The sequence below is a fragment of the Lontra canadensis genome, unplaced genomic scaffold (genome assembly GCF_010015895.1).
Source record: "Lontra canadensis isolate GAN:19392208 unplaced genomic scaffold, GSC_riverotter_1.0 scaffold87, whole genome shotgun sequence".
In the NCBI taxonomy this organism is placed as follows: Eukaryota; Metazoa; Chordata; class Mammalia; order Carnivora; family Mustelidae; genus Lontra; species Lontra canadensis.
In genome coordinates, this window is record NW_022631081.1 from 4,131,576 (window position 1) to 4,155,086 (window position 23,511).

General features: G+C 39.2%; 1 protein-coding gene across 9 annotated transcripts in view; it reads left to right on the forward strand.

Moving 5' to 3' along the window:
* Positions 1-23,511, forward strand: part of MTMR3 (myotubularin related protein 3) — a 138,632-nt gene that overhangs the window by 66,106 nt on the left and 49,015 nt on the right. For all 9 annotated transcript variants that reach the window (XM_032883372.1, XM_032883374.1, XM_032883377.1 and 6 more), the window contains 2 exons: positions 15,373-15,425; positions 20,972-21,051. In XM_032883372.1, coding sequence (XP_032739263.1) covers positions 21,049-21,051 — 3 coding nt within the window. In that variant the 5' untranslated portion in view covers positions 15,373-15,425; positions 20,972-21,048. The remainder of the gene's footprint in view (positions 1-15,372; positions 15,426-20,971; positions 21,052-23,511) is intronic.

Consider the following 23,511-nt stretch of genomic DNA (forward strand, 5'->3'; position numbering starts at 1 on the left):
GGTATTCTAAAATAGAGCTATATTTATATTGAAAGTGCACATGAACTTTGCAGGGAAGCTTTCACAGTGAAAGCTTTGTTTTCAAGGAAGAATTGAAGGATACATAGTATTTAATCAGATAGTTAAAGCAGTATGAGTAAATTAGGCGGAAGTAATAGCAGTGACAAAAACTCATGGGTGAAAAATTTGAAAGCACCTTCAAGTTCGTTTTGGATATAAATGTCATAGGGCATATTTTTTTGAGCAAGGATGTTTCAGTGAAACTTCTGTTGATCGGATTGGATTTGTCAGGTGATGTTAAAAGAACCAGTTCTTTTGTGACTTCATTTGTAATTGGTTGTTTTGTTTCTTAGGTAACTAAGGTCTACATAAATTTAATTTAAATGTTTGAGAATCAGTTAGCTAGACCAAATGGTGGTGATACTAGCCTCATGGAATGGAAATATGGAAATTGAGCATTTCAGGAAGAGCAGTAGGAGATTGCATCAGATTTTGTTATTGGAAATGGTCAAATGATTGCTAGCCTTGAAGTCCTAGGCCTACCAAGATTTTCAGTGGAGTATTAAGAAAGAAGGAATGGTGCAGGGAGGGGATGGAGGCTGATGATAGATTTTTGTTAAGGATATGTAGAGTTAGGATATGTGCTCTAGTGACAGTTCAGAGGAGACCTTGTACCCTGTGGTACTGTGCTAGTAATAGTCGCTGGGGTTGGGGAAGGTGCGGGAACTCTGGTGGTAGCAGAAACCTTAGGTTTATCTTTTGTGTGGGGGAAGGACGAGTCACTCTTGTTACATGTGGCCCTGGTCAGGTCTGCTTATGAATGGGTTCAGACTTTTAATGAAAAGATGTCTTATGAAGAAAAATGAGAGAATAAAGCATCTTGAAGAAAGATAGTTACGTAATAATTTCTATATATGAAGGATTTATAGTAGCATATCGTATCACCTAGACCTCTCATTAATACATTACCTGCATTATTTTTTTCAACATCTGTATGCTAAATGGGAATGCATCTTAGAATCAGTGGCATGTTATAGTTGGAGTTTTTTTCTTCGGGGTGTGTAAGTTTAATAGTGTGCTTTGAATTTAATGGCATCAGAGTCAACAAAATTTTCTTCAGTGCAGAATTTTTTTTTCCCGTGCATAAATACATTTTTTTAAGGTATTCATATTCCATTTAAGTCGTCTCAAATATCCTAATGGCCTGTATACCACTTAATGAAAACACTGGTAATTGAAAATATAACTGTATGCTGTAGAATGTAGGGTTTGGGTTAAATATTGAGGGTGTAAATCAATAGAAAAGAAAAAAGATAAGCTCTAAGGTCCTCTGTTTCTTTGCATTTTAGCATATGTAAGTGGCCTGATTGAAAACAGTAGTACACAATGGGTTGTTTAGTCATAGGCCTGCTATTTACCAGAGAGCTATATAAACACATTATTCTTTGTGCCTTTTTGAGACATTGGTTCTTCTGACTATTTTCAGGTTGGAAAATGCAAGAAACTGAGTGGTGCTGATGGACCTTGGAGGTGTGATGTTATTTTTAATAGTTATGTCCACACGCTTATTGGAAACTTGAGAATTTGAATTATTTGTGTGAATTGTTTTTTCCTTTTTTCCTTTTTTAAGATTTTTTAAATGTATTTGACAGAAAGTGACACAGTGAGAGAGGGAACACAAGCAGGGGGCAGTGGGAGATGGAGAAGCAGGCTTCTCACAGAGCGGGGAGCCTGATGTGGGACTCGATCCTAAGACCCTGAGATCATGACCTGAGCCGAAGGAGGACGCTTAACGACTGAGCCACCCAGGCGCCCGGATTGTTTTTTTCATGTTGAATTGAATAGTACTTAAGTTTGTGATGTATAAGCAATATACTTGGAATATTCCATAATTTGTACAGAATAGGTTTACAGTAGGTTGTATGTTTGAGAAGTTTTTCATCTTGTTTTAGAGAATATTTTACCTATATTTTAATATGTTTATTATAAATAGAAGTTATTTAAGCCAGTATGCTTTTTTATAACTCCCTGCTCCCCATTAATGGGTTAAGCAAAATGATAGTTTAAGGATTTTTATCTTCAGTATGAAGCCATGACTTGAGTTTTTAGAGTGGTTATTTTAAGTGTAGTTACTTAAAACCAAAAAGGGAGAAATCTCTTTTGCTTAAGAGCTCATTTCTTATTAGTCTGGAGTACTTTTGCCCTTCTTTTGTTTAAAGCATGTCCATGATGGGGTGCCTTGGTGGCTTAGTGGGTTAAGCCTCTGCTTTTGGCTCAGGGCATGATCCTCAGGGTCCTGAGATTGAGTCCCTCATTGGGCGCTCTGCTTAGCAGGGAGCCTGCTTCCCCCTCTCTCTCTGCCTGGCTCTCTGCCTACTTGTGATCTCTCTCTCTTTCTCTCTCTGTCAAATAAATAAATAAATAAAATAAAATCCTTAAAAAAAATGTTGATGAATTCTACTTTTTGACTTTAACTGAAAGGTTTTTTTCTTCCTGTATTTATTTGGATGGCAGTGACTTGTTGTTCTCTGTTTACATGAGATAAATGTTACTAGTTTAAAAGTGTGGGTCTTGGGGCACCTGGGTGGTTCGGTGGGTTAAAGCCTCTGTCTTCAGCTCGGGTCATGATCTCAGGGTCCTGGGATTGAGCCCTGCATTAGGCTCTCTGCTCAGTGGGGAGTCTGTTTCCCTTCCTCTCTCTCTCTGCCTGACTCTCTGCCTGCTTGTGATCTCTGTCAAATAAATAAAAATCTTAAAAAAAAAAAATTGAGGGTCTTTCTCTGGGGGTTCTGTTGAATTGTCTTAAAAGGATGGTCTTAAGAAGATGGTGTTCTAGTCATGATCCCAGGGTCCTGGGATCGAGCCCCGCATCGGGCTCTCTGCTCTGCAGGGAGACTGCTTCTTTCCCGCTCTGCCTGCCTCTCTGCCTACTTGTGATCTCTATCTGTCAAATAAATAAATAAATAAAATCTTGAAAAAAAAAAAAAAAAGATGGTTTTCTGGTCTTTTCGCTATTTAGTAATTGAGAACAGCTTCAAAAGGGTAGGTATTTGGGGCACCTGGGTAGCTTAGTGGGTTAAAACCTCTGCCTTTGGCTCAGGTCATGATATGAGGATCCTGGGATGGAGCCCCGAATCGGGCTCTCGGCGGGGAGCCTGCTTCCTCCCCCCCCTCCCCTGTCTCTGCCTGCCTCTCTGCCTACTTGTGATCTCTGTCTGGCAAGTAAATAAATAAAATCTTAAAAAAAAGGGGGGGTAGGTATTTGACCTTGCCATTTAAAACACAGCCTGCGTTGTAGTGTGTGGTTACTGGAGGCTGTTTGGGTTTTTATTGGCTTGCCTTCAAAAATATGAGTAGCCCCCTACCTAATTGCCAGGATATTAATTTTAACTAGGCCGGTAGAAGAGTAGATTCTTTTCATTGCACATAACCTTTATAATTTGAATTTTGTTTCTCTCCTCTTGGGTGTACCTTTTGGCTAGCGGGAATTGGACAGTTTTTAATTGTGAATACAGCAGCTAAAAATTCAAACCTGTTTCTTCATTAAGTTGTATGCCTAAAAGATGGATTTGCATTTTCATTCAGCTTTCTGTTCTTTGTCCATTTTTAAAAAAAGATTTTCTTTCTTTATTAGTTTAAGAGAGCTCGTGCATGAGTCAGGGGAGGGGCAGAGGGAAAGAGAGAAGCAGACTCCCCACTGAACAGGGAGCCCACCTTAGGGCTTCTTCCCAGGGCCCTGAGATCATGACCTGAGCCCAAGGCAGATGCTTAACTGACTGAGCCAACCAGGCAGTCCTTGCTCCTTATCCATTTTGATGCTTGTTACTCTACATAAAACTGAGTGGAAAGAACCAGAGCTTTGGACAGTCTGTTTATAGACTGGGAGAGGAATATTAACATTCCTAAATATAATATTAAAATACTAATAAGCAATACGCAGATTAGCTGGGTTTGGAATAATGATTAGGTTTTTTTTTGAAGAATGTAGTTTACTACATTTTTCCTGGAATTGGCGTTAAACATCTCAAGTACTTAGGCAAAACAGGAAAATCATGCTCATTTACACAGGGGCACACTGTTGAGTTCCCATGGTAAATTGACCTTCAAATTATGTTGTTTGTCTTTCTAGAAAAGAAACTTCTTATGCAGCCGTGAGTGGGGAGGATTGGTGTAAAAAGGGTGGGGTTTGGAGATTCTGTTTTTGTTCCTTTAGGGCAGGGCCCTGAGGAAAGCGTATTAGAATAAGATGGGTAAATCTGCAAGTTTCAAAATGACATTGGTGTGTTGAATTTTGCCTGTGTTTTAGTTGCCTTTTTTTAAATTTCATTTTTGTTTTTTTGCTGCCTGTCTCATTTGATTAGTTTTCTTTCTTTCTTTCTTTCTTTCTTTCTTTCTTTTTTTTTTTTTTTTTAAGATTTTATTTATTTGACAGACAGATCACAAGCAGGCAGAGGTCAGGGCGGGGTGTGGGGGGAAGCAGGCTCCCGGCTGAGCAGAGAGCTGGATGCAGAGCTTGATCCCAGGACCCTGAGATTCTGACCTGAGCCGAAGGCAGAGACTTCAACCCACTGAGCCACCTAGGCACCCCTAGTTTTCTTTTTCTATTGAGTATGTAAGAAACAGGAATTGATAATTTAAGCATTTATTTATTTTCAAAGATTTTATTTATTTATTTGACAGAGAGAGACAGCCAGAGAGGGGACACAAGCAAGGGAAGTGGGAGAGGGAGAAGCAGGATTCCTGCGGAGCAGGGAGCCCGATTTGGGGCTCGATCCCAGGACTCTGGGAGCACGACTTGAACCGAAGGCAAAAGTTTAACGACTGAGCCACCAGGTGCCCTGTAGCTTTTATTTGAGACCCTATTATAAAACTGCTTATCTTCATAGGGATTGGTCGTTTAGGTGTTTTGTCCCAAAAAATTCCCTTAAAATTTTATTCTTTGGACAATAGGAAGCAGGGACAGAGTCTGTAATCTTCTGTTAAGAGAGAATCATATAATATGTTAAGGGGGAAATTATAATTAAGAAAATTTAAATTTCTATGAGGAGCTGTAGATCAGAGATAGGAATGTTTTTCTCTTTCTTTTAAATAGGACATTGACCTATGCGGTGCCAGTGAGAGCTTTGATATGGGGGCAAGGTAGGGGAGAAGAAAGGAGAGGTTCAAGAGGAAACAAAGTTAACTTCCTTCGTCTTTATCAGAGGTTAACTGGGAGCAAGTAGCTGGACATTAGTATGTGTGTAGGAATTTGCCTTATGTTAAATCTCAAAGGTAGACCTTAGAACTAGTCAAAGAGAAGTCAGGAAACATTTTTCCGACATGGCGGCTAGTCTTTCTGATCTTTCTGTAGTGATTATCAATATTGAATTACCTCCGGCACTTAGATAAAATGATCTGCTTGGCTTTAAAAATACAGTTAATTTCTAGTGATTTTAATACCTGGATTTTCTATGCTCTTAACATGCAAGACTTAAGTATTTCTTCTGTTTTCTGTTAAATTATAAGGGTTTTTGTCTTTCTTAGGAGGTGGGGGATGTTTCATTTAAGGTGATGAACTTAAATGCTGCCTTATAAAATTAAATTCTTAATTTCAGGAATAAAATAACCTACCATGTGATTTCTGTCTCATGGAGGACATGAAGTCAGAAAATTACATTATAAATTACACATAGACATTTCTTAGAGTACTATTAGTAATATATCTGAGTAGTATGAAGTGAATGTGTTCTGTTACAGAAGTCATAATAAAGAGCAAGCCAGAACACTAAAAAATCTTTGCATTCTTAAAATTATTTGATTTTTACCCTTTTTAGGAGATAGTATGTGATCCATGGTTTTTATTTGTTCGTTTTTAAGATTATTTTAGAGATAGAGCATGTGAGTTTGGGGCGGGGCAGAGGGAACAACCTTCAAGCAGACTCCCACTGAGCACTGAGCCAAGGTGGGGCTCGATCTTCTGACCCATGAGGTAATGACCTGAGGTGAAACCAAGAGTTGGTTATTCAACCAGCTGAGCCACTCAGGCGCCACTGTGATCCATGGTTTTAATCTTTCCTGGTCACCATCAGAAAATGTCTTCACCAAGACATCATGTTAGGATTTATGTTCCCCCCTCCTTGCCTACCCTGTTGTATAAGGATTAAGTTTAAAAGGAAAATACTTGGGGTGCCTGGGTGGCTCAGTGGTTTAAAGTCTCTGCCTTCAGCTCAGGTCATGGTCCCAGGGTCCTGGGATTGAGCTCAGCAGGGAGCCTGCTTCCCCCCCCTCTCTGCCTGTCTCTCTGCCTACTTGTGATCTCTAACAAATAAATAAATAAAATCTTAAAAAAAAAAAAAAAGAAAATACTTGTATATTAAATGATTTAAAAAAAGGTACAAAAAAAAGGTACAAATCAGGGTACCCCGGTGGCTCAGTCGGTTGGGCATCTGCCTTTGGCTCAGGTTATAATCCAGGGGTGTTAGGATCAAGTCCCACATGGGCTCCCTGCTCAGCAGGGAGTCTGCTTCTCACCCCCCCCCCCCCCCCCCTGGCTGCTCGTGCTCTCCCTCCCCACTCAAATGAAATGTTTAAAAAAATAAAGATACAAATCAAATTTGCTAAAATTGGTTTGATCATAGTTAATCTTTTCTGAGAACATGGTTGGGGCTTCCTTTTGCCAACTTGAGATGGGAAAAGCAATAACGTTCATCTGAAGTGCAACTGAACTTTGTCTAAAAATGCTAGAGCATAATTACTTGCTTTTGATTTCTCACATTTGAGGTCCACTTTTGGAAAAGCAACTGTCAGTGTTTCAGCCACTTAAATGACACCCAGTGATTTTAAGTATTGATTACTAACCCAACTATTTGAAATTCTGTGTATTACAGAGCCTCCTTTGTGGAATATATGCAGAATTTATCCCATCTTTGATCCCCCCATTCCCATATATATACATACGTGCATACATACATACATTCATATACCTATATATGTAGAATATAGAATGAACCACACTCTGTACCACTAGTGTAGTCACAGATTATACAAGATTGATCTTTGGTGGTTATCTGTTGAAACAGAGCTGTTTTCTTATTTTGAACATTATCTTAAGTGTTGCTGGTTCAAGAGACTTATTACCAGTGAAAGGCTCTTGATACAGAAATATGATTGCAACATGGAATTTAAGTGACAGTTTCTGGCAACTTACTGGGTTTTTGTTTTTCAAGGAGAAGATGGTTGTTTTTTGGCTAGGAAGCTTCTTATCTGTGCTCTACAGCTGGCAGAGGAATGCACATAGATCATGAATTTGCATCTGGATCTCTCAAAACTCACAGACATTACTTAGTGTTTCTAAAGGGATAGAAAAGACATGTAGAGTCAGTTCCTCCGTCTTTCTCTCTCATCATCTTGTTTAGCGATTTCACTGAACAAGGTAACTGACTCAATTTTATATTTACTCTTCTTTTTATCTTTTTCAAAGCATAGACCTAATAGGTAGGGGAGAAAAGTCACACTGAGGGCATTCAGCCATGTGAGAATATTACAGTTGACACAAAAATTGCAGCTCCTGGACAAACCGTAAGAGACTCTTAATCTCACGAAACAAACAAACTAAAGATTGCTGGGGGGTGTGGGAGTCAGGATAGGGTGGCTGGGTTATGGACATTGTGGGGGGGGAGCTATGGTGAGTGCTGTGTGAAATGTGTAAGCCTGATGATGTATCCCTGGGGCAAATAATACATTATATGTTAATTTAAAAAAATTGCAGCTCCCTTAAGGATAGGAACATTGTTTTGTTCATATCTGCATCAATCCCGAGTGCCTAGAATTGTGCCTCCCACTCCCAAATATTTGTCAAATAAATGAACCTTCATAATGAATTTGCCATGATAGGTGAATGCAGGCATGCTTTTTGAACTCTTTGTTTCTGTTTTTATTTATAGTTGACTTCAGTGGCAAAGGTTTTAGAAAACCTGAGGTTTGCGCTTCTATTCAAGGAATAAGACCAAACCATAGTAGGTTTTTTTTTTTTTTTTTAAGATTTTATTTATTTATTTGACAGAGAGTGAGATATCACAAGTGGGCAGAGAGGAAGGCAGAGAGTGGGGGAAGCAGGCTCCCTGACTAGCAGAGAGCCCGATGCGGGGCTCTATCCCAGGACCCTGATATCATGACCTGAGCTGAAGGCAGAGGCTTTACCCGCGGAGCCACCCAGGGGCCCCAAAGCCATAGTAGTTTTACTCAGCTGATAAGTGCTGGTGTTTAAATCATCTCTCCACCATGGAATAATCCCACCCAGCATGCAGCGTCCTAGTATAGGAAGGTTATACCATCCATCAGATATTTGAAAAGTTACTAGGAAAGTTATAAGGAAGCATGAAGAAACTGTAAAAACTTGCCTAAAGTAGTAGCAGTTGGAAATCCACTTAACGGTTAACATCTCTGAATTATTTTATGTTGCCTCCACATTCAAATTTTGCTGTGAATCTGTTTCTTAATATGCAGTGCATGTCTAAGAAAAAGCATTTCTTTGAGATCCAGTGAAAATAAAAGATTCCTTTAAAATTATTCAGTGTTGCCTTCTCAAAGTTTTCAACTCTTAATTACCCAGCATTTGAAAGCGAGACAGGAATATGTAAAATAGTCCTTTTTTTTTTTTTAAAGTTAAAATGTACACTAGCCAAAAAAGATTAGCCGCCTGTGCCTAATCTCCCCCACCCAACATTTTAAGATGCCTGGCCTGAGTCTCTTCGTTTCTCATGAATTGATTCAATCTGATTAGTTTTTTTAAATTAACATATAATACAATACTTGTTTCAGGAGTACAGGTCTGTGATTCATTAGTCTTACATAATTCACAGCACTTACAATAGCACATACCCTCCCTAATGTCCCTCACCCAGCCATCCTGTCCCTCCCATCCTCCCTCCAATCCAGCAGCCCTCAGTTTGTTTCCTGAGATTAAGAGGCTCATATGGTATGTCTCCCTCTCTGGTTTCATCTTCTTTCATTTTTCCCTCCATTTCCTATGATCCTCTGTCTTGTTTCTCAAATTCCTCATATCCGTGAGATCATATAGTTGTCTTTCTCTGATTGACTTATTTCGCTTAGCGTAATACCCTCTCATTCCATTCACATCATCGCATGTGGCAAGATTTCATTTTTTGATGGCTGCATAATATTCCTCTGTGTGTGTGTGTGTGTGTGTGTGTGTGTGTGTGTGTATGCCACATCTTCTTTATCCAGTCATCTGTTGATGGGCATCTGGGCTCTTTCCATAGTTTGGCTGTTGTGGACCTTGCTGCTACGAACATTGGGGTGCATGTGCCCCTTCGGATCACTACATTTGAATCTTTGGGGTAAATACCCAGTAGTGCAATTGCTGGGTTGTAGGGTAGCTCTATTTTTAACTTTTTGAGGAACCTCCATACTGTTTTTCAGAGTGGCTGTACTGGCTTGCGTTCCACCAACACTGCATCCTTGCCATCATCTGTTGTTTCCCGACTTGTTCATTTTAGCCATTCTGACTGGTGTGAGGTGGTGCCTCCCTGTGGTTTTGATTTGTATTTCCCTGATGCCAAGTGATGTTGAACATTTTCATGTGTCTTTTGGCCATTTGGATGTCGTTCTTTGCAGGAACGTCTGTTCATGTCTTCTGCCCATTTCTTGAATTATTTGTTCTTTGGGTGTTGAGTTTGGTTAAGTTCTTTATAGATTTTGGATACTAGCCCTTTATCTGATATGTCATTTGCAAGTAACTTCTCCCACTCTGTCAGTTGTCTTTTGGTTTTGTTGACTATTTCCTTTACTGTGAAAAGCTTTTGATCTTGATGAAGCCCCATAGTTCATTTTTGCCCTTGCTTCCCTTGCCTTTGGTGATGTTTCTAGGAAGAAGTTGCTGTGGCTGAGGTGGAAGATGTTGCTGCCTGTGTTCTCCTCAAGGATTTTGATGGATTCCTTTCTCACATTGAGAAAGGACTCCATTTTGAGTCTGTTTTTGTGTATGGTATAAGGAAATGGTCCAGTTACATTCTTCTGCATGAGGCTGTCCAATTTTACCAACACCATTTGTTGAAGAGGCTGTTTTTTTTCCATTGGACATTGTTTCCTGCTTTGTCGAAGATTAGTTGACCATAGAGTTGAGGGTCTACTTCTGGGCTCTCTATTCTGTTCCTTTGATCTAGTGTCTGTGTTTGTGCCAGTACCATACTGTCTTGATGATTAGATAGATGATTAGAATAGAGCTTGAAGTCTGGAATTGTGATGCCACTGGCGTTGATTTTTTTTTTTTTTTTAAAGACTTTATTTATTTATTTGACAGACGGAGATCAAAAGCAGGCAGAGAGGCAGGCAGAGAGAGAGAGGAGGAAGCAGGCTCCCTGCTGAGCAGAGAGCCTGATGCGGGGCTTGATCCCAGGACCCTGAGATTATGACCTGAGCTGAAGGCAGGGGCTTTAACCCACTGAGCCACCCAGGTGCCCCTGGCGTTGATTTTCTTTTTCAACATTCCTCTAGCTGTTTGTGGTCTTTTCTGGTTCCATATAAATTTTAGGATTATTTGTTCCATTTCTTTGAAAAAATTTGATGGTATTTTGATAGGGATTGCATTCAGTGTGTAGATTGCTTTAGGTAGCATAGACATTTTCACAATATTTGTTCTTCTAGTCCATGAGCATGGAACGTTTTTCCATTTCTTTGTGTCTTCCTCAATTTCTTCCACGAGTATTCTATAGTTTTCTGACTACAGATTGTTTCTTCTTTGGTTAGATTTATTCCTAGGTATCTTACGGTTTTGGGTGCAGTTGTAAATGGGATCGACTCCTTAATTTCTCTTTTATCTGTCTTGTTGGTATATAGAAATTTCTGTGCATTGATTTTATATCCTGACACTTTACTGAATTCCTATAAGGGTTTCAGCAGTTTTGGGGTGGAGTCTTCTGGGTTTTCCACATAAAGTATCATATATCATTTGGAAAGAGTGAGAGTTTGACTTCTTTTTTGACAGTTTGGATGCCTTTTATTTCAATCTGGTTATTTTTGTGGTTTGAATTCTTTTATTATATAAAAGGCCCAGATTGTTGTGCTTCTTAGCCCTGTTGAAACTAATGGGGTCCGTCTATTCATTCGTCTGTCGTTCCTCCCCCCTGCCCCCTGACCTTTAGGGGGAAAAAAAAGATTTTATTTATTTGAGAGGGAGAGAGGGAGCACAGGGAGGGTTACAGGGGGAGAGAGAAAGGTAGAGATAAGCAGAGTCACCCCCCTGGGCAGGGAGCCTGACGCTGGGCTGGATCCCTGGACCCTGGGATCATGACGGAAGCCAAAGGCAGGCATTTAATAGACTTGAGCCACCTGGTACTTCTTTAAATATATTCAGTATATATTCAGCGTCACCCAAACCTAAGTGCTGTTACTCTGTGAGGCATGTGTATACATGATTGTATCATAGGATATCTGCTGCTGTCACTGACAGGCAGCTTATGGCACCAGAGAGCTTCTTTCAGACTCACCTCTGCATGGCCTTTATCTGGCAAATAGTCCCAAGAGGCGTGGCCAGTTTTTTGTTGTTGTTGTCGTTGATGTTGGCAGTATTTCACAATGACATACTTGTTTCCAACCAAGTAGTTCTTTGATCGTAGTTGTTGGGAAGAAGAGTCATGGCCAGCATTGAGCAGACCTGCCTGAACCTTCTTGTTTAAACTACCTGTTGTTTGGTGTGTCTCTTGGAACTTTACACACTGTGGAAACTTTACACAAACATTTCTGTATTGATGGACTTCTTATATGTTTGACAGAATAAATTATCAAGTAACTTAAGGGGTGGCTCAGTGGGTTAAAGCCTCTTCCTTCGGCTTGGATCATGATCTCAGGGTCCTGGGATCCAGCCGCACATCGGGCTCTCTGCTCAGCAGGGAGCCTGCTTCCCCTTCTCTCTCTGCCTGCCTCTCTGCCTACTTGTGATCTCTGTCTGTCAAATAAATAAATAAAATCTTAAAAAAAATTATCCAGTAACTTAAAACATGTCAAATGATTTTTATAGTAGATATAGTGATTTCCTTGAATTAAATTTAGCACCTTGAATTAAATCAATTCATTATTACCCCTAGACTTGACCTGTCTCTTGAATTTAATCCCTCCTACCGTCCACCTGCTGGATATACATCTACTTGACATTGCTTCCTTGAAACTACCTTCCATTTCTTTCTTTTTTTTTTTTTCTTTTAAGTTTATTTATTTTTAAGTAATCTCTGTACCCTGTGTGGGGCTCAAACTCATGACCCCAAGATCAAGAGTTGCATGCTCTTCTGACTGAGCCAGCTAGGCATCCTACCTTTCATTTCTTTCTTTCTTTTTTAAAGATTTTATTTCTTTATTTGACAGAGAGAGAGAGATCACAAATAGGCAGAGAGGCAGGCAGAGAGAAAGGGGGAAGCAGGCTCCCTGCTGAGCAGAGAGCCCAATGTGGGGCTCCATCCCAGGACCCTGGGATCATGACCTGAGCCGAAGGCAGAGGCTTTAACCCACTGAGCCACCCAGGCGCCCCTACCTTTCATTTCTTAATGATATTATCCTTTTTCCACTAACCCCAGGCGTTAACATTTTGGAGTTACCTTTGACAATTTGCTCTGCTGCTTTTTTTCCCATTTCTAATCAATTACTAAGCTCAGGAAGTTTATGCTTTTACTCACTTTGATGTTTTCCCCTGCATTTCCTCTGCTACAGTTGAGATATTAGGCTGTTAGCAGTTCATATCTGAACTACTAGTTCACGAACATCCTAAGTCAATTTTCCCCTCCAGACCATTCAGCTTGCTGCTTGCTATTGTTTTAACACCACCACTTTTGTGGTTTTTCCTGTTTATAAAGCTCTTGATTTCGTGCCATTGAATTAAATCTGACTCCTTACCCTGACATTGAAGGCCCACAGTTGTGTCCTGCCTTTCTAGTCTTCTCTTCTTGAACTCTCTTGATATTCTGACCTCTATTTCTCAAAAATGTCATGTTTTCCTCCTACTGTGGTATTAATAGCTATTCTCTCTTGAATTATCCCTATCCTTTTTTTCTCTTTATTTAGATCCGTTCTAGTCTATAAAACGCAGTTAAGAGTCTTCATCTGCTCTGAAGTCTCCCTGCGCTGTTCTCCCCTGAACTCTGAGCACATGCATGTCACTGGGCAGTTAACCTTGTAGTATCCTGACACTTGCTGAGTTACAATGAGCTGTGTTTCATCCTTTTTTGTTTGTAATACTTTTTTTCCCCCCAGTATATATATATATATATTTTAAAGATTTTATTTATTTATTTGACAGATATCACAAGCAGGCAGAGAGGCAGGCAGAGAGAGAGGAGGAAGCAGGCTCCCCGCTGAGCAGAGAGCCCGATGCGGGGCTCGATCCCAGGACCCTGAGATCATGACCAGAGCCGAAGGCAGTGGCTTAACCCACTGAGCCACCCAGGCGCCCCTGTTTGTAATACTTTTTATGTGAAATGTGTCTTGATATACATTATTGCATCTTTTTTTTTTTTTTTTAAGTCAAAGACAAAGAGACCAAGCAGTTCTTCTTAACAAGCAATTCTTTATTATCCTAAAGTAAAAGTCTTAGGTAGTGGGTCTCTAGGTGGCTTAGTTGATTAAGCATCTGCCTTTGGCTCAGGTCATGGTCTCAGGGTCCTGCTCAGCAGGGAACCTGCTTCTCCCTTTCCCTCTGCCTTTTCCCTCTGCTTGTGCTCTCTCTCTCAATAAATAAATAAAATCTTAAAAAAATCATAGTATAATGTACCTACTGACATAACTTAAAAGGAAGAAATTATAATATGTATTTTAGTATTTAAGTGCTTAGCAAAAATTATATTCTAGCAAGAAAAGGTCCTGCAGATTTACAGACCTCCAACTTTTCTTCTGTATTGTGTTGTACCTTTTAAAACAATAAGACTAAACTTGAGGGGTGCCTGGGTGGCTAAGTCGGTTAAGTTGAAGCTTATGAGTTTGGCTGAAGTCATGATCCCAGTGGGATCAAGCCCTGCGTTGGGTTCCCTGCTCAGTGGAGAGCCTGCCTCTCCTTCTTCCTCTACCTGCCACTCTGCCTACTTGAGCTCGCTCTCTCTCTGTCAAATAAATACAATCTTTAAACAAAAAACTAATACTTGATACTTAATATGGTTTGTATCTCAAGTCGTAAATTATTAACAGCTTTATTTCCCATATAGTATGTGGTTAATATGGCCTCTAAGTTATAAAATTTAAATTAGAAGTTACGGGAGACAAACAATCCTACTTGTAAAATGGTTAAAACACTTTATTATTGCATATTTAGCCTCCCTTTTTTGGTTCTTACCCCATTAAAACTGTTTTTCTGGAAGTTATGGATGTAATGTGCTATGTTGACTGATTCCTTTAAGATTTTAATATTTTACACAGTTTTGTTTATGTGATTTCATGTCCTCTAACAGCCCAAAAGAATGAGTTGTCTGCAAATACTGAGAGAAATCATTACAAAGGAATCCTGTTATGGGGCACCTGGGCTTGGGGGAGTGCTCAGCAGGGAGTCTGCTTGAGATTCTTCCTCTTTATTCCTCTGTCCCTACCCTTGTGCAGTCTCTCTCTCTCTCAAATAAATCTTAAAAAAAAAAAAATCGATTAGGTATTTTATCTTTGTAAAGATCAGATTGGTGCCTAGTTGTAACAAAATTTATTTGTGTTTGATCATACTCGTTCCACCTTGATTTTTTTCTTACACATAAAAGATCCCTTGTTAGGAATGCCTGGGTCACTCAGTTGGTTAAGTGTCTGCCTTCCACTCAGGTCATGATTCTGGGGTCCTGGGATCTAGTCCTACATCGATCTCCTTGCTCACTGGGGAGCCTGCTTCTCCCTCTGCCCACTGCTCTCCCTGCTGGTACTCTCTCTCCTTTCTATGTCTCTCTGACAAATAAATAAAATCTTTTAAAAAATCCCTTGGTAGAAGCCAGTTGTGTGTACAAAACACCTTATGTTACCAAGTCTTAAGTCTAGACATATGATCTTCTTTTTTTAAAGTACTGGTTCATGTAGTGGCAAAGGTTTAGCTGAGAAACCATCAGAAATGATGATTGACTGAGGAAAAACCCATATATAGGAGTATCTATAGGTTGTTGGAAAGTTCTGTCTGAATAGTTCTGTAATTTCTAAAGGCATCCTGAGTCCTGACTGGGCTCATTTTGGGCAATTAAGCACTCTAAAATTTGTTGTTGACTAAATAGTCATAATTATGTTGTTGTTGACTAAATAGTCATAAATAATTTAAAAAAATATGTTGTCACAGCATTTTAACTTGTAGAGAAAAGTCTTGTGGAGAGCTTTAAGTGGCTTAACTTGATTCTTAGGATATTTGTAAAACTATTGGTTTTTCTTTTGCAGATTGACTTGTGAAACCTTCTAATAGAGAAAGTTCTTGGGACAAACTTCACTTGGTAAGTTTGTCTTGGGACAAACTTCACTTGGTAAGTTTGTCGTACCCCTTTCCCCACTTTGTGCTGTTTTGAGTAGCAGAAACGAATTTACAGATTAATTGTGGGGGGCGGGTCTCTTTGTCCGTGTACATAATTATTTATATGAGCTCTTTTTTTAAAAAATATTCTTTTTTTTTTTCCCCAAAGATTTTATTTATTTATGTGACAGAGATCACGGGTAGGCAGAGAGGCAGGCAGAGAGAAAGAGGGGGAAGCAGGCTCCCCGCTGAGCAGAGAGCCCTGCGGGGCTTCATCCCAGCACCCTGGGATCATGACCTGAGTCGAAGGCAGAGGTTTTAACCCACTGAATCACCCAGGCGCCCCTTTAGATGAGCTCTTACATGTTCACTTTAATGTTAAATCTCTAGATATGAGGGCTCAAGGCAGATTATTTTTTCAATATATAATTTGCCATAATATACAGTATACTATACTTGGAAACTTTGTATTTAAGTTGAGATTAAATGAGTTGGACCCCTAATATTTTGTTTATGGAGTAGACAGTTCTTAACAACATGGAATTCTTTTACATTAAAATGATTCTTGTTTTGAGTTTTCTTGTTACATATCTATATAAAAATGTTTCATCATTAGAAATAGTAGTACTAATGTGACATTTAAGAAGAAAAGTTTTAAAAAATTTAATCTTGTCGCCAGTGTGGTTATTAATTAATCCTTGTTCTTTTCATAGACTGGTGTGTATCTATGACTTTTTCAGTCTTCATTTCTGCTGCTTCTTTCTGCCATCTGTTTAATTTATGAAATTATAGTCTAATTTTATTGAAAAGAGAATTTGTTGTTTTAGTTTTAACTTTTTAGATCCATATCAATACTTTGTTTTGCAACCTTCAGCTTGACATTGCCTACAGAATAAGGATCAAGCTCATTACCATGGCATTTTAGGCTCTTGACAAGTGGGCTTTAAACATTTCCCCATACACCTAGGGGTACCTTTTGCTGTAGCCACATTGACCTGTTTTCCCTTGAGTACTCTCCAGCATGCTTGCTTGCTTATTTATTTATTTATTTATTTATTTATTTTTTGGTCTCATTCTTTTCTTGTGCCATTCCTGTTCCCTCTGTCTCAGTAGCTCAGAATCTGACTGGCTCAACTATTAAAAAGCTCAGTTGTTCCAAAAAGCCTTCCTTGAGTGCCCAGACCAGAATCTATTTCTGTCTTTTGCATCCTCATGGAGTTCTATTTCTGTATCTCTTTTCACATTCTGCCTTATTAGTTATCTGTTTGTTGTCCCCATGAGATTGTGAACACCTTGAAGGCAAAAACTATGCTCATATTTGAATTTTCAGTTCACATAGACATTTCCAGAGTCCTGGGATACAGGAGTTCCATTATAATTTGATTTTAAGTAAGATTTTTGTTTTTGGTGGGGGTGAGTGTGTGTTTGATAAGAATAAAGGAGAATAAATTTTGTGCCATCTGTTTAATTTAGGAAATTATAATCTAATTTTTAATCTAATTTAGTAGGGATTAGTTATAATCTTGTTGATTCGGGGTACTATTTTTTTTTCATTCTTTCTGTATAATGAAGGGTTTATATGATACATATAATCTGTGACCTTATAGTCTGAGTTGCAGTTGAGTTACTGTTTGTGAGTGTAAGTTTTAGTTATTGAGAAAGAAATTGGGTAATTTCTCCTTTCCAGGTGCCTGAAAGATGAGATACCATGTTCACGAGGAAGATGAAATGATATTTTACTTTTGTTAAGATTCCTCGGAAGTTGCATCTATGGGTGGTACAGATGATAGAGCCCAGAGAAGCCTGCAGATCCTAGATGTCAAATTCTCATGCATATATTAAGAAAAGAGCAATCTTTTGACTTTGATGCTTGGAATAAGAATCTTATCTTTCATTTGGCCCAGTGGGTCTGTATTAGACCTTTAAAGAAGGAAGTGTAATCCTAATATATTACTTGGCTCTGCAGGTTTAATTTTTACATTGCCATAATAATGTAAGTGTTTATTGATTTTTATTTTTAGAATCATTATTTGACTTGATAAAGCATCTAGTACCTGTATTTGCAAACAATGAATTAAAGTATTTTTTTTTCAAGATTTTAAAAATTTATTTATTCATGAGAGACAGAGGCGGTGGCGGGGTGGGGCAGAGGGAGAAGCAGGCTTCCTGCAGAGCAGGGAGCCCTACTCGAGGCTGGATCTCAGGACCCTGGGATCACAACCCAAGCTGAAGGCAGATGCCCAAGCAACTGAGCTATTCCAGGCACTCTTAAAGTGTTACGTTTTAAAAAATATTACATTCTTAAGAAACATGGTCTAGGTTTGGAGGGAAAGATGTGAGATGATTGAATTAATTTTGATTCCAGGAAACATTATTTGAATTAATATAATATGGGTCACAGATTAAAAGAGACCCGAGATAGGACAACTAGATTCAGTATGTGGTCCTAGACTGGATCCTCTGTTGAGGGAAAAAATTAATATGAGGTATGAAATTGGTTAAGTTGAGCAGATTGTAATATAGAAGGTAGATTAATGTACTAAATCAGTGTTAAACTTTCTAAATTTTAAAACTAATACTGTGATTATTTAAGATTATTTTTGTTCTTAGGAAGTATATACTAAAGTAATAAGGAGTACAGAGGCATGGTTTATACAGCTGTCATTTAAAAAAAATATTTATTTGAGAGGTAGAGAGAGACAATGAAAGAGAGAGAACATGAGAAGAGAGAGGTCAGCAGGAGAAGCAGACTTCCCACTGAACAGGCGGCCTGATGTGGGACTCGATCCTGGGACTCCAGGATCATGACCCAAGCTGAAGGCAGCCGCCCAAACAACTGAGCCACCCAGGCACCCACAGTTGTCATTTTTTGAAAAAAATTGATTTATTCTAGAGCAAGAGAGAGAGAAGGGTGGGAGGGGCAGAGGGAGAGAGGGTCTTAAGCACAATCTGTGTTGTGTGTGGAGCCCGACGTGGCTCTGAAACCAAGAGCCAGATGCTTAACTGACTGCACCACCAAGCACCACCACAGCTCTCTATTAAATGGTTCCGAAATAGGGGCGCCTAGGTGGCTCAGTTGGTTAAGTGTCTGCCTTCAGCTCAGGTCGTGACTTCAGGGTCCTGGGATTGAGCCCCGCGCCAGGCTCCCTGCTCAGTAGGGAATCTCTTTCTCCCTCCCCCTCTGTCCCTCTCTCCACTTGTGCTCTCTGTCTCTCTCTCTCTCTCTGTCAAATAAATAAAGTCTTTAAAAAGAATGGTTCAAAAATAAGTAACTGTGTATGCACACACACACGTGAGTGTGTGTATTTAAAAAAACAGGACAGTGGTGGGTACTATCCTATCCAAGTTCTTTGTATGTAATGGAATATCTTAATGATTTAAAAGGTGCTTATTTCTGTATGTTAGTAATTATATTAAGCACACCATATGCATTATCCTTTGATCCTCACGTCTTTCATGCAGTTATTAATTTTTATTTATAGATGAAGAAACAGAGGCTCAGAGCGGTTAGTATGTCTTGCTTTCAAGGTCATAGAGTTAGTAATATGGCACAATGCTTAACCAACTGAGCCACCCAGGTGCCCCTTCATTTCTTTGATTTTTGATTGAGGTCATTATCTTTACACTTTGCCTTAGATTAAATGAAAAACCTTTTATGCAGTGTTATTCTGAGTTTCTTTTTAAAAAAACTTCTTTGTAAAAGTTTATTTTCCTAATTACTAATGTAAATTCTAAAAGTATAAAAACTAAAAGTCCCCACTCCCACTTCTCTTTCTTAGAGGGATAGCCATTGAAAAAAATTCATGTATCATTTTTCTGTGCATGTACAAATATGCTTCAGAATTAATACAAATAATGCTTTTGTATATATTTAATTTAACCTTTTAAATTACAGAACATTGACACTTTTTTTTTTTTTTTAAAGATTTTATTTATTTGTCAGAGAGGGCAAGAGTGAGCACAGGCAGATAGAATGGCAGGCAGAGGCAGAGGCTGAGCAAGGAGCCCGATGTGGGACTCGATCCCAGGACGCTGGGATCATGACCTGAGCTGAAGGCAGCCGCTTAACCAACTGAGCCACCCAGGCGTCCCAAACATTGACAACTTTTTAAGTTGCCATGGGAATTAGTCTTTAGAGACCATACTGTAGATGCCTAGAATGTTTATTTCTGCTGGACTGGCTCCATAACTTTTTATTTTTTTTTAAGATTTTATTTATTAGACAGAGAGAGATCACAAGCAGGCAGAGAGGCAGGCAGAGAGAGAGGAGGAAGCAGGCTCCCCGCTGAGCAGAGAGCCCTATGGACCCTGGGACCATGACCTGAGCTGAAGGCAGAGGCTTTAACCCCCTGAGCCACCCAGGTGCCCCTTAAGATTTTATTTTTAAGTAAACTCTACACCCAGTGTGGGGCTCGAACCCACAACCCTGAGAGAGAGTTGCACACTCCACTGACAGCCAGGCACCCCTAACTACATTTTTTTTTTAATTGAGCTATAAGTCACATCATGTGAAACTTACCTTTTAGAGTTGAGGGATTTTTAGAATGTATATAATGTTGTGCTAAACACTACTATTATCTAATTCTGGAACATTTTTATTACCCCACAAAGATGCCTTGTATCCATGAGCAGTTACTCCCTATACCTTCTTCAGCCTAATCCCTGACAACCACTTATCTGCTTTCTGTCTTTATGGATTTACCTGTTCTGGACATTTCATATAAATGGTATTTAATAATGGGTTTTTTTTTGCCTGGCTTTTTTCACTTAGTATAATATTCTCACAGTTCGTTCACATATTATCATGTATCAGTATTTCAGTCCTTTTTATTGTGTGACTTTCAGATGAACATAGAATATTGGGGCAATAAGGCAGTTTTTTCATATTTTGCTTACTAAGCCAGTTTGGTCCTCACAGATAGGGAGATCCATTTTGAATTTATAGATCAGCACAGAAACATCCTATAATATTAGAAGAATAGGGGCGCCTGGGCTCGGCGGCTGCCTTCAGCATGGGTCATGACTCCAGGGTCCTGGGATCGGGTTCCACATTGGGTTCCCGGGTTGGTGGAGAGCCTGCTTCTCTCTCTCCCTCTGCCTGCCCCTCTGCTTAGTTGTGTTCTCTCTCTCTCTGTCAAATAAATAAAATCTTTAAACGATTGTATTACAAGAATATTGTTTTTGCATTTGCAGGTTGGTTAGGGTTAGGGTTATTTTTTAAGTTTTTTAAGTAGGGTTAGGGTTATTGCAGTCAAAGTTTATAACATTTTTCATACTACTATCAACGTTAGAAACATGAGTCTTTGCTGCATTTTTGCTCAAATGGGTTAGGACCATGAGGATTTTCACAAAGGCATTATGGAGTTTGGATTTAACTAGTGGGAATTGGCTGGGTGATATTTAACTTGTTCTTGGGTGACTCTGGTCAGGTCTGCAGATCCATGTATGTGTGGTTCTTTAAAATATGGCCAAGTAGGGGAAGATTGCCAATTTTGTCCTTCCCTCCCCCCCTTTTTTTCCTTTTTAAAGATCCACGTGTAAAGGAAATTCTTGCCAGACACTGAAGAAAGGAAGGGGATTTCTCCTCCTAATCTGGGCCTCCTGTCATGGTAAGTAAAAAGAAATAACAGGAAAATTGGAATTGAACTCTATCCTGAAATTAAGGGAACACTAATAGGTCCATACATTTTTATTTTTTAAATCACTTTTCTTTTCCTGAACTCTCTTCTTGTTACCTTTCTTTTGTTGTTTATTCAGTAATAATGGGGCATTTTAGTGTTTTAGAATAGTTTTTCTTTCTTTCCTTTTTTTTTCTTTTTCTTTTTTTTTTAAGATTTTACTTATTCATTTGACAGAGATACAGTGAGAGAGGAAACACCAGCAGGGGGAGTGGGAAAGGGAGAAGCAGGCCTTACACCGAGTAGAGAGCCCGATGCGGGGCTTGATCCCAGAACCCTGGGATCATGACCTGAGCCTAAGGCAGACACTTAATGACTGAGCCACTCAGGCGCCCCTGAGAATAGTTTATTTCTGTTTAATCCTGTGAATTAGATAATGTATGTTACTTTTCAGTCAGGTAATAAGTGGAATTAAGACTAAAATTCATGGTTCTTGGATTCTAGGTTTCTTACCTTTTCTAGGAAGCAGATGTAGTGAAAACTGTGTGTGTGTGTGTGTGGTATGTCTATAGAAGAATTATGATACGGTCATACACATATTCTTTATGAATTCACCTTTCTGGATAGCAGTATATCCCTACCTTCCTCTTTCTATTTAAGATAGTATTTTTATCCCAATGAAGGTGAAGCAGATTTCCACACCCCTTACCTGCATCTTTGACTATAGAGCATATAATGGCCATTTCAGTGACTTGTGGGCCATTTAGTGCTCCGTCTAAGCAGAGAAGATGCAGCAATGAGCCAGCCACATTTCTATCAGTCCTGAGCATATGTAAACAGTGCTTCAAGGCTTAAAAAAGAAATGGTGCTCCGTAATATTGTCCTGCTTCTACCTTGTTATGTTTCTTAGATTGAGACTGTTTCATGCTGGTAACACAAAGAAGGAATTGAAAAGGCCATGTTAATTTCAAGCTTCATTAGGGACATGGGTTGAGAATGCTTTTTAAAATTAAAAACAAACTAAAACACAACAGAAAAACTAGTTGTGCAAAAATGTCATACTAAAAGAAGGAGAAAGGTAACTGCTTTCATTTTGAAGCTGGGCCAGTTTTTTTAGTTTGTGGGTGTAATAACTTTTTGATATATTCAGGCACTGATGAACCTTTAATATTATTTCTCTAGACTACATTTTATTTTATTGGTTTTCCCACAGAGTGTTTAATGAATTGAAAAAATGTTTGCCTAATATTTATGTGGTATGTATGCCAATGCTAATGAATAACAAATGACAGCCTTATAAAAGCAGCTCTGGGGGCGCCTGGGTGGCTCGGTGGGTTGAGCCTCTGCCTTCGGCTCGGGTTGTGATCTCGGGGTCCTGGGGTCGAGTCAGTCCCGCATGGGGCTTTCTGCTCGGTGGGGAGCCTGCTTCCCCCTCTGTCTCTGCCTGCCTCTCTGCCTACTTGTGATCTCTCTCTCTCTGTCAAATTAAAAAAAAAAATAAAATCTTTAAAAAAAAAAAATAAAAGCAGCTCTGTTCTGTACTGAAGGTTTGTCCTTTATTGTAGACCATGTAGCTAGGAAGAGTGTGGTTCTCGTACTGGTGCTGCTGGGGTTTCTGGTGTGCTCTGGAGAAGCTTTTATGTGCTGTATTCGGGGAACAGTATGGCCATGTGTCTATTTTTTTAAAAATTTCTCATAAAGTAACATTATAACAAATTTTTACAAATACTCTGATAATTCTACCACCAAAACCCATGGTTGTAGTCCTTTCTACCTAGTTCATGTCCTCATGTATATTTTTTTATGTATTTGGAATTAAAGCATAATTAAATTTCTGTTTTGCTTATTTCACTAAAGGAATTAAACATTTCCCCGTGTTGATTCATTGGATACCTGATGTTCATTTTACTAGCTGTATAACATTTTGCAAGTTGTTGAACCATTGATTTAATTAATATCCTAATTAATTGATGTATTCTGTTGTTTCAGCATTTTAGTTGTATACGTTTAATCCTTATTTTTTGTGTAGTACATTCAGGGGTGCTGAATTTTTTTTTTTTTAAGATTTTATTTATTTATTTGACAGCACAAGCATGGGGAGCAGCAGGCAGAGGGAGAAGGAGAAGCAGGCTCCTTGCCGAGCAAGGAGCCAGATGTGGGACTTGATCCCAGGATCTGGGATCATGACCTGAGCCAAAGGCAGACACTTAACCCACTGAGCCAACCAGGCATCCCAAATTTTCTTACTTTCTTTCTTTCTTTCTTTTTTTTTTTTTAAAGATTTTATTTATTTATTTGACAGAGGGAGAGATCACAAGTAGGCAGAGCAGCAGAGAGAGGGGGGGAAGCAGGCTCCCTGCTGAGCAGAGAGCCTGATGTGGGGCTCTATCCCAGGACCCTGAGATCATGACCTGAGCTGAAGGCAGAGGCTTTAACCCACTGAGCCACCCA